The sequence below is a fragment of the Neolamprologus multifasciatus genome, chromosome 8 (assembly GCF_963576455.1).
Source record: "Neolamprologus multifasciatus chromosome 8, fNeoMul1.2, whole genome shotgun sequence".
Lineage (NCBI taxonomy): Eukaryota > Metazoa > Chordata > Actinopteri > Cichliformes > Cichlidae > Neolamprologus > Neolamprologus multifasciatus.
The window spans coordinates 2946858-2959341 of NC_140446.1; the positions used below are offsets into that span (position 1 = coordinate 2946858).

General features: G+C 43.9%; 1 protein-coding gene across 1 annotated transcript in view; it reads right to left on the bottom strand.

The window, feature by feature from the left end:
* Positions 1 to 25: 25 nt before the first annotated feature.
* Positions 26 to 12484, bottom strand: part of rnf213b (ring finger protein 213b) — a 40732-nt gene continuing 28273 nt past the window's right edge. Inside the window, exons 45-65 of the mRNA XM_085170457.1 lie at positions 12153 to 12357; positions 11822 to 12009; positions 10835 to 10957; positions 10358 to 10459; positions 10012 to 10257; positions 9113 to 9197; positions 8992 to 9026; positions 8771 to 8871; positions 8526 to 8670; positions 8274 to 8430; positions 8089 to 8183; positions 7754 to 8002; positions 5957 to 6089; positions 5787 to 5870; positions 3511 to 3694; positions 2909 to 3110; positions 2752 to 2829; positions 2400 to 2597; positions 2132 to 2221; positions 1598 to 1776; positions 26 to 1127 (exon numbers count right to left, since the gene is read on the bottom strand). Coding sequence (XP_085026583.1) covers positions 989 to 1127; positions 1598 to 1776; positions 2132 to 2221; positions 2400 to 2597; positions 2752 to 2829; positions 2909 to 3110; positions 3511 to 3694; positions 5787 to 5870; positions 5957 to 6089; positions 7754 to 8002; positions 8089 to 8183; positions 8274 to 8430; positions 8526 to 8670; positions 8771 to 8871; positions 8992 to 9026; positions 9113 to 9197; positions 10012 to 10257; positions 10358 to 10459; positions 10835 to 10957; positions 11822 to 12009; positions 12153 to 12357 — 3018 coding nt within the window. The 3' untranslated portion in view covers positions 26 to 988. The remainder of the gene's footprint in view (positions 1128 to 1597; positions 1777 to 2131; positions 2222 to 2399; positions 2598 to 2751; positions 2830 to 2908; positions 3111 to 3510; positions 3695 to 5786; positions 5871 to 5956; positions 6090 to 7753; positions 8003 to 8088; positions 8184 to 8273; positions 8431 to 8525; positions 8671 to 8770; positions 8872 to 8991; positions 9027 to 9112; positions 9198 to 10011; positions 10258 to 10357; positions 10460 to 10834; positions 10958 to 11821; positions 12010 to 12152; positions 12358 to 12484) is intronic.

Sequence of the window (12484 nt, forward strand, 5' to 3'; positions counted from 1 at the left end):
ATTTCAGGGGGCTTGGAGGGGGCGCGTCTCAAACCACGGTTAGGTTGACATTGCAAAAAAGGAGACGTGAAGGATAAAGCAAGATTTTCTCTAAATTATTATAAAATAATCCGCACATAGCACCGTTATACACTTTAAGAGTGAGCTGACCCAACTTGATTTAGCATTACATAAAGTTTTCCTTTAATACAGCTCCAGAATAAAGGCTTCATTCTTAATATTCATTACATGCTACTAACTTTGTTTGTATTGCTGACCGGAAAGGCAAGAGACCTGGCACAAAGTCTTCAACAACTAATAAGCAATTATTAAATGTTAACTATAAATTTACCTTCTAGGAACTTGTGGTTATGATGGCTAATATAACAGGTTACCCTCAGCAGTCTGGTTTACATAATAAGAGCGTGAGAAAGAAGCCAGACATTCAAGTTGAGCTGAAATGTGTCTATAATTTGTATATAAAATTCAATGCCTGTACAGTTAGAGCAAGAATGTGCAGCGTTCACACCAAGAGAATTTATCACTTCATACTAAAAGACTCAGACCATTTTTTTCCCAATCTATTTTATTTGGCACTAAATCTCCAAATCGATCATTCTTTGCATTCAAGGAAAATAGAAGAAATAAAACTGTGCAATATCTTTAAAATTAAGTGAGCATGTTCCCATGCTAACATGTCTTTATTATCTTTGATTTACTGGTTTTCCGCCTGATGCTTCATACTGTGTGTGTGAGTGATTGTCATGGCTTCTAATCACTCTGTATATGATGAAAGTTTAAAATAAAGATTGTGGACATGCTGGGAAATACCTCATCTGTATTAGGCCCTTCATTTATTCATTAACTTGTTCCCTAATTGCACGTGGCACAATTAAGTAATAGAAATTTAACAACTGTAATTATTTACAATATTTACATCGTATAAAGGCACATTTAATAACAACGTATCCAATAATGTGGCAGCCAACTCTAGAAACATTTCTGCTCTCTATCTCCTTTTAAACTCCACAGCTGCCCTCCACACATCAGCGCTCTGTCCCAGCCTGATCTCCTCTGGTAAAGACTCGAGCTCCGGCAGGGGTGGACGGTCTTTCAGCTCCAGATGGTTCTCTAAGGTGGACCTGATGCTGCACACAGCAGGGAGGGAGGACATGAAGAAAACAACTGTTAGCACTGCATCCATTGTTGTCATCCTTAAGCATTCCCATTCACTTCCCACCCAGCTGCTGCTGCTGCAGCCTCAGACCTGTGGCTGAGGGGACACAACTTAAGCTGCTTTCCTGTGACAGATGGCTGCCTGGAGGGGTCACGCTGTTGTCCCTGGAAGTCAAAAGGCTCCAAATCCCAGGGGGGGAGACCGCCACACTTTACTCTCATTAAAGCTGTCTACAATCAATGGATTCCTTTAGACTGGGGTGGTAATCTTACGCTAACAAAAGGCACACTTTTGAAAAAAGTCCAAAAATAGCTGTTGGGTATTCTCAGCTGTAAAAACATCAATAATGCTATTGTTTTTGTGCTGTTTTACCATTTGGTGTGTTACCTCATACAACAACTAATCTCACAAATGGTGCATTTGTGATGTGTACGCTCTTACTCCCAGTGTGGCTGGTAAGCCTGGTCAGGCACAGCGCTGCTCGTCTTCAGCAGAAGAATTTCATGCAGCTCCAAAGCGAAGGTGTCGACGTCTGTGACAGCGAGGAAGGCCTTCAGGTCTTTCTTCTGCTCTTCCGAAAGCTTCTCCTGGAACTCAGACGGCAGTTTCTGAAACGGATCCTGCAACACGATCATGAATTAGATGGAGCCTTCTGCTTGATTTCAGGTATCAAGAGTTTTTAAAGAGAAAATAATTCTCTGTTTTTATTGGGGTGAGATTCTGGGCGCCTGCCGTGTCAGACGGCACACTTTCCACAGATTACAGCCGCGAAAAATTCACTCTCCATGGTGTGGTTTGGGGTCAGTCCCTGGCAGCCAGCAGGGGTCACGAGTAACAGTACTGACTCGAAAACAAATTGTGTGGTCACCATGGGTGGAGTTTCGTGGCTCTTTAATGAGCGCTGGTGAAGCCGCACACTGCAGAACGAGCACACCGAGAACATTCCTTGAATTTTAAGATTTTCTTCACACTTACTTGCTTCCTGTTGAGCATCAGCTCTGATTTCCAGCAAGTCAGAAGCTGCCAGGTGAATATGCTGTGCTCCAGTTTGCTTTGGCCAAGACCCTGAATAGAAACAGAAGTTTGAAATGTTGTTTTCACCTCTCAGTCACAGCTCAAGTATACTTCAGATTTACAGAACAGATTTATGTCAAAATTCAAACAATAATTGGAGTTTTCAAAGACAGAAACATAAAAACATTCTTTGCGTAGCGGACAAAGCTGCAGATCTGCAACATTATACCTTGGCTACGGTGCTTGAAATCTGCGAGCCCATCTGCAGTGAATCAGTGAGGTAGGACAAAAGCTGACCCTGGGGCTCTCCGCCTGTTTTCCCGAGGAATCGGAGGCCGATCTCCACCACAAACACAGCATCGCAAACATCCGTGTAAGAGCGCAGCACCGTTTTCATGGCACTGCTCACCGAACCCTTCAGCGGTTCCTGCAAGACAGACGCTGTCAGTGGGCCCGAGGAGCAAAACGTCAGGGGAGGAATTTAACTTGAACAAAGTGGCCTCACAGGAACTAGTGAGAACATTCCTCAGCTGGCATTTGTCAGTTCCAGATAACAACAGCAGTGTGTAAAATGGTTTTACCTGAGGAATCTTTTTTTTGACTTCAGTTAGAACCACGGAGAAATCCTGCAGGTGTCGGTTCAGGTACCTCGAGGTGTCCTGATTTAGACCAAAGAGGACAAAAGGTCAGTAGAGAGTTCGGCTTTACCTGACATCCACGTGCATTTTAGATTATTACCGCTTTGATAAGTGGTTTTCCAGCCAGGAAGCGGCGTGCCAGTTGGGTCTGGATGATTGGCAGGTCATAGCTGCTGTCAGTCTCGCCCCCTTTCTTCAAAGTGTACTGGCAATGGGCTAAAACCAGGGGCAGCAGCTCTCTCTCTGGGTGGCACAGTGTCAGCTGGGTTTCTGATATCCTCTCCAAAGGAACGCTGTACTCACTGAGGAAAAACAGGAGAAGATTTTAACAGTTAGAGAGGCCAGAGGGGCTCTAACAGGATGTTACATCAGTTACTGGTGACAAAATGTAGTTTTTTATCATTCTGAAGCATGAAGTACACAGCAACACATGCATCACTTTGCAAGTTATTTTCCTGCTAATGTCCAAAATCTAGCAGCAATTTACAAGAATTTTGTTCGTTTATTTTTATTGATTGTAAATAGTTATCTGGAATCTTGTTAGATTTCTAATTCATCTCAGTGCGATCCCTACAAAAGATTATTTGCCAATTATGCTTCACCTGTAATTTAACAGTTATTTAATTAAGGAAGCTGAGAAGAAAACAGCACTTTGATTTAGTCTTGTGGCCTACGAGCCTCTGCAGCCGATGTTGGACTGACCTGTCCTCAGCGCCGCTCATTCGCCTGGCCTCTCTCACCAGGCTGTTGTGAGTCTCCGACAGGAAGTCGACCAGAGTTTGGAGAACGGACCCCGGGCCGTGTCGGCTCGGAGTCAGAAACTCCCCAGAGCTGTCGGCCGTCACCTCCCTCTCACACAGGTTCACATCCACACCCAAGTCTGCTGCTGTACACGCACAGAAGTCAGAAGAATGAAACAACACACAGCGGCTCAGCTGAATAAAAACATCTTTCTTTCTTTAAGTCGAATTTATTTTCGACACGTAGCTCTGACATCTTCCCAAAGCAACTGAATCTTTCTGCCAAGAAACACAGCGTTCCCTCATCATCTGTGCATTTTATTGTTTCATTTGAAAGGAGTCACACATGTGCACATTAACCAGAATCATATGAAGACTGAAGACTTCACATTCTTCCCAATAAGCAGTGCCACCAGGACTCTCTGGAGCTGGATGTTCTTTGGCCCCACCAGCTTGCGTGAACTATAAGTCTCCTAATACTGGACTGTTTGTCCTTCACAGCTGTCAGAATGAGCCCAGGTGATGATTTTGGAAAACCGATTACGCAGACAGAAATCTCCTTCTCGTTCATGAGTCACTTTAGTAACTGATGCCCCGAAAATATTAAGTAACTCTTGCAATATGTGTTAGGATGCCTGGGTCGTTGACCCAGGGTTTTGAGTTTATTGTATTATTTATCTTTTCTATTCTTTGGTTTCTCCGTTAGAGTCATGTCTTATGGTTTGTCTCTGTGTAATTCTTAGTTGCTGTCTCCCCTGTTTGCTATATCCCCGTCAGTCAGTGTCTGTGTCTGCCCTGGTCCCACGTCTCTGTTCCCTCTGTTGCAGTGCGCACGTGTTAGTCTGTGTCTTTAGTTCAGTCGGTGTCATGTTTCCTGTTTTATTTTGAAGGTCTTTGTCTGATATTAATGTGTCTGGTTTCGCTTCCCCTTGTCTCGTTAGGCCTGATTTGCCCCAGCTGTGTTTCCCTCCTGTTACTCATTCCCTGATTGCTCCCTCTGTGTATTTAAGCCCTGTGTTTCTCAGGTCGTGTCCAAATTCATGGGCTGCATCCTCCTGAGGACCCGGCCTTCGCGGTCTACGTGGGCCGGGTCCTCAGGAGGTCGGGTAGGCCGGAAGTAAACGGCTATGGAATTGGACGGTCTAGCCTTCTTGATCTACTCCCGCCCTTAATTCAGAGTATTTCCGGTTGTCAGCGCCACGGCACGAAAATCGAAAATGGACCCCGAAATCTTTCTCCGTTTTTTGTGTTCATTTCTAATTATCAACGAGCTAACCCACATTCTCGCCTGAAAATATGTTTAAAGTTTATTTTGTGGCCCAGAAAGATTAATAAGAGTAATTTTAAAACTTAGTAGCGGCCGCCATTGCCGGAAACTGGCTGGGCCGCGCTATGAATTCTGGGATATGGTGGGCCAAGAAGGACACACCCGACCCATCCTTCAAATTCGGGGAAAAGGAGGACGCATTTGTCGGCTGCATTCGGAGGAGTCTACGAATTTGGACAGCCTTCGGCGCGTCGCTGTGATGTAATCGGTCTACAAATGCGGCCTCAGGAGGAAGCAGCCCATGAATTTGGATCGCGACACCTCTGTGTCCGGTGTCGTGATCTACCGTTTATCTAGCTGTGTGTTCTGTCAGTCTTCTGGTGTAAGTTTATTTTGATATTTCCAGTTATGTTATATTTGAGTTTAACATTAAAGCTGTTTTGAGTTCAAGTTTTGCCTGCGAGTGTCTGCACACAGCCGTTCCATAACAATACGAACTCTAAACCCAAACCATGCTGACATCAAATATCACAACTGTACCTGAGGTTTTCATTTTCCAAAATAAAAGTCAAAATGTAATGTTTCCACCGTTTAACTAAATATTATGAAAGCAAACACTGAAGACTTCGCCCTGTTTATATTAAACACTGTGCTGGAACTGAAAACTGCTCTGACACTCAATAAACACTCCAACAATCACTTCACTTCTTTTTAGTAATCATGTGACTGAGCTTTAAATATGTTTAAATATGTGCCAGTGTGTGATTATTTTTCTATTATGAAGCACATCTGGACCTAGTTGCATCTTTATGTTTACTCTAAATGAGACTTTGCTTGATAAAGTGTTATTTTTTATATATAAAATTGGTGGATATGCATTCAGTTTATAATATAATATAAAATAAACGACACTGATAATCATCAGATGGAGATTCGTTGCTTGGGTTTAAAGCAGACATGCAGATGCTTACAGTTGTTTGCCACCTCTGCTTTGAGGGAGTTCCACACTCTGATGAATCTGCCCACTCTCTCACTCAGCATCTTCTTCTGGTACCCTAGTGAGGATGACACAAGAATTCAGTTTGCGTCTGTGTTATGTTGCTGCTGGTGTTGATCAGTCACAGATGAAAGGCCGATGTACCTGCTGGTATCTGCTGTAACCTCTGCGCAATCGTCTGCGGTGTGGAGTGTGACGCCAGAGGAAACACCCTCAGCAGGTCAGACTGTAAAGCAGCCAGCTCGGGAAGGTGACGTAACTGCCGCACACAGTGAATCTGGGAAAAACACACAAAGCCAGCGTCAGCTTTTCTTCTGCAAGTTAATGTCTCCACCAGCCTCAGAGAATGTTATTATCCCCCGAGACAAGGAGGTTATGCAGTCGATTCTGTTTGTTAGCCAGGTGATAAATAATAAATACATGGATATGCACGAAGCTTCTCTGGATATGGGGCTTGGCCCAATAGGACGCATTTAGAGACATCATCCATCCTCCACTATTACTCTCGTTTTCTTCTACTTGTTTTCTTTTTTCTTTCTCAACAGGTGATCCAGGTGATCGATATATGTATTTTTTTTTTCTGCTTATTCTGTTGGTTTTTGTTTTTTGCCCTTCTCCCCCGTCCCTCTTCTCAACTGTTCTTCTTTCCCTCTTTCTTTCTCCCTTTTCTTTCCCCCAGTCAAGTCTGTCCCGTATTCAGCAAGTGAAAATAAAATAAATAATAAAAGGTGAATCAAATGGACCATTACGGCAAAGCTGGGATGGTCAATTTGGTAAAGAAAATCCGTTGGGCATCTTTCTTCGCCTTTAGACAATAATTCTGATGGCAAAAGAGCCAAACGGGACAGGCAAAAAAAAAAAAAAAAAAAAATAGAGACATCCTCCTGATGTTCCCAACAAAACACTACAAAATCATCCGTATCCAGATATGCTTTTGGATTCAGAGACTTAATAGTGTGGGGGGATTTTCAGCCTTTGCAGAAGTATGCTCTTGTTGTTGCTGTCCTTAACGTTTTGGCATATGCTTTCTTTTCCCCCTTTGCCCCGCCTTAAGCTGCTTCACACAGTTCTTCCAATTAAAAAAGAGTTTTGGGTTTTTTTTTACTTCCCATTGTCGCTAACTGCTGCTCAAAGACAACTGTTGGGTTTCTCTCTGTAATGCTGTCAGGTCTTTACCTCAGATCTTTGCACAGAGATCAGGCTATGATTTAACATCCTAACAGCAAACATGGGAAATACTGCGTAAAGCCTGTTAATGCAATGGGCATTAATAGTCACTGCTTGCTTTCCTGTGTATGTTCTCAGTCATCCAGGCCATTGTGGTGTTAAGCATTTGATCTGAAGATAACTGGACTTTTTTCAGGGTTCACCTCTCATCTGAAAGTCCTCTCCACTGTTTGCATAGTGTAGCCTGAGTCTGAGCAAAGCCATAAATCGAAGAGACTGAAAGAGTACAAGGGCTTTACAGTTTAGAGTAACAGGAGGAAGAGGAGGCCTGACATTGTTTATTCAGTGTAGAACTAACCGCTGAATATGCAACGCCCTCAAAGCGTAGTCACATTGTTTTGACTCTTAGCTTGATGCTGACATGCTGACTCAATAATATAGCAAACTACTGTTTTGCTGTCTTATTAAAAGCGGTCTTGTTCCTCCGGTGCTGTTTGCTGTGGTCTTGTGCCCTCTCCCTCTGTGTTTGTGCACATCTTGTCTCTGTTTGTGTGTCAGATCATCAGCTAAACTACTGTGACAGACAAGCGTTCAGGATCACTTCTGATATTTTCTTCTTAGTTGAATTTTTCTGATATTGAGCACAATTTCTCTGACACTCCTCAGCAGATTTCAGTGAAATTTAGGGGAGAGTTGTGCCATCCTCACAGTACCTGATCTGTTAAGGTAAAATCTGTGAAATGTGGTGCACATCGGCCTGATGATGGCTGATACCTTCTTAAGAAACAAGCTGAGGAGACGTAAAGCACTCTGCCCCTGTTTTTCTTCCACCAACTGAGAAAAACGCTCCACTGTGACGATCTCGGGTAGAGTCCAGAAGGACGAGCGGTGTGTCGGGCAGTTAGAGGAGGAGGACAGCATTTTCCCAGGATCCCCAAAGAGGAGATTCAGCAAAGGGCTTCCAGCAAGTCCATCATCAGCTCCAATTCTGTTCTGAGCTTCAGTCAGATTTTTCTGCAAATCCTGAAAACAGGCAGAAGAAACAAAACTTTATCAATCTGAAGCACAAAATGTCTGTTCATGTCTTTGAAAAACATCGTGTTCCTCACCTGAAGCACTGGGCTGATGGCAGAATCACAAACAAGGTTCTCCCACTGCTCCCGTCTCTGTCTGGAGGACAGATCGGGTCTTGCATTGCGGGAACCTTTGTTGACGTTCAGCACAGTTAAAACACGTTTGTTCTACAGCGACATTACAAGCAGCATGTTAACAATCACGGTCGAGTCAGTATCACCTGCAGGGAATCGTGCCAGGATCAGATGAACTGTAATCGCTGTGTTGTCCATGTTCTGATCCAGAGTCTTCCCCAAAACCTTCATGTCCTTTTCAAGGTGTTGCCACAGGAATTTAAAGACATCATTCGGTGTGGGGTGGATCAATGCACCGACTTCCTACAAACACCCCCGCCAAAAAACAGGAGTATTATCACATGATGCAAGCCTTTGAAACCACAGATATGCAAAGCCACGCTCAGGTAAATTCTCACTCTCTGATTTTTTATGGCACCCTGCAGCATGGCGAGGTGCGTGAGCAGCCGCAGGACGCAGGACTGAGCGTACGTCATCTGCCTTTCTGGGGCTTCAGAGCGCTGATGAGCTTCTCCTAAAATGTGTCCTGTACGTGTCTGATCTCTGACATGTCGCAGAAACATGGAGGAAAGCAGATATTAGATATATAGAGAGATATTTGACAAATACTGTAACAAGTTTGCTTAACCGAACAAAGAAATACCCGTGCACTGTGTGCTGTGTAAATCCAGACACTGGGACATGTCCTACTCCACCGATTGGCATCCCACAGTGACATCTCGATGTAACCACTGGTCTTCCACACTATGGGACAGCACATGAATTTTGGTTAATTTTGTTTTTGCTTTGTTGAATCTGAAATATTTTACTTGTTAAATAATTTGCTTTTAATTCAAACATTAAGGAAAGAGTAATAGTTCATACCTCTCCCACAAAACACACATGCCCGTTGGCACACGCTGAAATGAGAAAAAAGAGGAAAAAAAAGACAGATTTGAAAGAGTCAGTAACAAAAATAACAAACTTCAGAATGTGAATCACTCACTGTAGGTCTGTAGTTTCTTCTCGCCTGTCAACCACCGTCTGGCTTCATTTGTGTGATCATCCGGCATGGTCGGCAGGAAGGCGTTCTGCCGGGAAGAAGGAAACTGAGTTAATTTTATCGCCTTCCTCAGAATTTTATCATTTAGCTAAATTTATGGACACAAATGTATGACCTCACGAGACAATTTAAAAATCTGCAGTTACTTTTCCCTTAAAGAACAAAATCAAAAACAACAACATCCTACATTCAACATGATGAAACTTAACTGAATCTTTTATTTCCTGGTTTTATAAAATTCAAAAGTCATTCTCAGGTATTGTATACAATATTCCAATGGTGGACGCTCACATTAAACATGGTTCAAGTTTCCACAATAAGGTCACTGTAAGTGCAAATAATCCCTGAGAGCTGAAGGCTCAGGATTCATGCTGCTCTGTTTTTTCAGCCTGTGCCTCTAGAGCAGCGGTCTCCAACCTTTTTTGCGCCACGGACCGGTTTATGCCCGACAATATTTTCATGGACCGGCCTTTAAGGTGTCGTGGATAAATACAACAAAATAAAACTAGTACCGGTACTGAAAAAAAAAGATTTATTCATAACACACGTGAAAAGACCCAGGAAAACAGAGTTAACAATAAAAACGATAACAAAATAACGCTGAAAACCGATAAAAACCCTGAAAACTATACATTTCACACATGAGCCTCAACTCTCGCGGCCCGGTACCAAACGACTCACCGACCGGTACCGGTCCGAGGCCCGGGGGTTGGGGACCGCTGCTCTAGAGGAAGGCAGAGTGAATATTCCAGATAGAGTCAAGGCTTAGCATCAAATAAATAATGATTATTTTGAGCCTTGAGTCATGCAAAGCTACTAAGTGACTGTAAGAAGTGTCTTACTGTGACGTTCTCAGGCTGGAAGGCTATCTGACGAAGAGGAACGAGCAGAGGACTTTCACTGAGGAGCACAGAGACCAGATGGACCAGCAGCTCCAGGAGGGTTTGCCTCTGAGCTGGCAGGTTCTGGCTTATATGGAGACGTGAATGTGGTCCGCCAATGTGACTGGAAAGAAGTGAAGTGCAGAAATTCCTGAATTCCCCTGATTTGATGTTTTTTCCAAGGAGCTCTTCCAGCCTTGCTGTGTCCTGTAAATTCAGAGTGCAACACATCAGAAAACTGTAGATGGACATTAAATATACAACGTTTTTTTAGTCAGACACATAAATGATTAAGTCAGACATTTACCTGTTTGGAGGGATGTATTTTGACATCAGGTGACTTGTAGCGACAGGTGACCTGTCTGAACAAGGCCAGGGCCAGGAGGCTGATCTGAGAACCTTCAAGTTTCTGTAGAGAAAGACAAAACAAATATTAGGTTAAACAAGTGAACAAGCTAAAGGTAGGAGCTTGTTTTAAATGTAGAATTTAAAAACACACGAAAAAACAGTCAACAAATCATCCTAAATCTCTTTTGTTAAATGTTAAGTGCCTATAAATGCTAAAAATTTGAGTTAATATGAAATGTTTATGTTCCTTCAATGATTAACTGATTATTTCCTTTCAAACACTCTTTTAAATGACCTCGCTGACCCCTGGTGGTCATAGGGAGACATGACACATCTGCAGACAGCATTAAAGCTCTTTCCTCTTCTGAACTGTGCACACTGCCCCAAAAAAGAAGACAACAAAAGATCCTCATCCACCTCCTGGCATCTTCCTCACCTTTAGCTCTGTCACAAAGGTGTCAGAGGTGTTCTCCAGAAGAACTCGAGCTACAGCGTCTCTCATGGCTCGATAAGAAGCCCCGCAGCAAAGGAAATTATCCACGCTAGTCGGAATCAAACTCTGTAAGGAAAAAAAGATTTCACTGTTTGATTTTGAAATACTGTAACCTAGCCTCTGGTGGATGGATGGGTGGATGGATGGATGGATGAATGAATGAATGAATGAATGGATGGATGGATGGGTGGATGGATGGGTGGGTGGATGGATGGATGGATGGATGGATGGATGGATGGATGAATGGATGGATGAATGGATGGATGGATGGGTGGGTGGGTGGATGAATGAATGAATGGATGAATGAATGAATGAATGGATGGATGGATGGATGGGTGGATGGATGGGTGGGTGGATGGATGGATGGATGGATGGATGGATGGATGGATGAATGGATGGATGGATGGATGGATGGATGGGTGGGTGGGTGGATGAATGAATGAATGGATGGATGGGTGGATGGATGGATGGGTGGATGGGTGGATGGGTGGATGAATGGATGGATGGATGGATGGGTGGATGGATGGATGGATGAATGGAGGGATGGATGGATGAATGGATGGATGGATGGATGGATGGGTGGGTGGGTGGATGAATGAATGAATGGATGGATGGGTGGATGGATGGATGGGTGGATGGGTGGATGGGTGGATGGATGGATGGGTGGATGAATGGATGGATGGATGGATGGGTGGATGGATGGATGGATGAATGGAGGGATGGATGGATGAATGGATGGATGGGTGGATGGGTGGATGGATGGATGGGTGGATGAATGGATGGATGGATGGATGGATGGATGGGTGGAAGAATGGATGGATGAATGGATGGATAGATGAATGGATGGATGAATGGATGGATGGATGGATGGATGGATGGATGGATGGATGGATGGATGAAGGAGCTCTGTCATTTTAGATATTTTCTTACCTGAAGTCGAAGCACCTCTGCAGGGAAGATCCACCTTGAGGCCGGACTGTTCATCAGGGACAGGATGCGCTCGATGCCAGAGCGTCTGTGGAGGGCTCGCAGCAGGTAAACCTTGAGCCAATCATTACCGCTGTACTCACACACACCCCTCACCTGTCTCAGGTACTGATTAGCCTCCATTTCTCCACCTTTGAATGCAAGACGAAACACTCAATACCTGCCTGGGATAACTGACTTACAGCTGATCTGAGCTCACAGCACCACAGTATTGGATTCAACATTTCAGGCATGCACGCATGCATACATATATGTGACTCAAAGTGTAGCCCACCTTGAGCTGTGGCTCTCTCCAGCAGCTCTGCAGCGGTGCTCAAACAGATTCTGAGCCTGGCGGTGTTGAGCAGGAACTCTGCCGGGTCTTCCTGTCTGTCTGGAGTCTGTTTCCTGGCGATCCTGCTCAGGAAGCTGATATCGCTTTGTGTTTGCTGTTCTACGCTCTTCTCCACGTCTCTCGCTTTGAAGCACAACAGAGAATCCTGAGTGGCAAACAGACAGTTTAGGCTGAAAATGAGTGCAAAATGTGAATTTTGATTTCTGGGAAATGAAGGATTATGTACAAAAACTCAAAGTTGAATTCTCTGATCATGTGAAACAATTCACTTC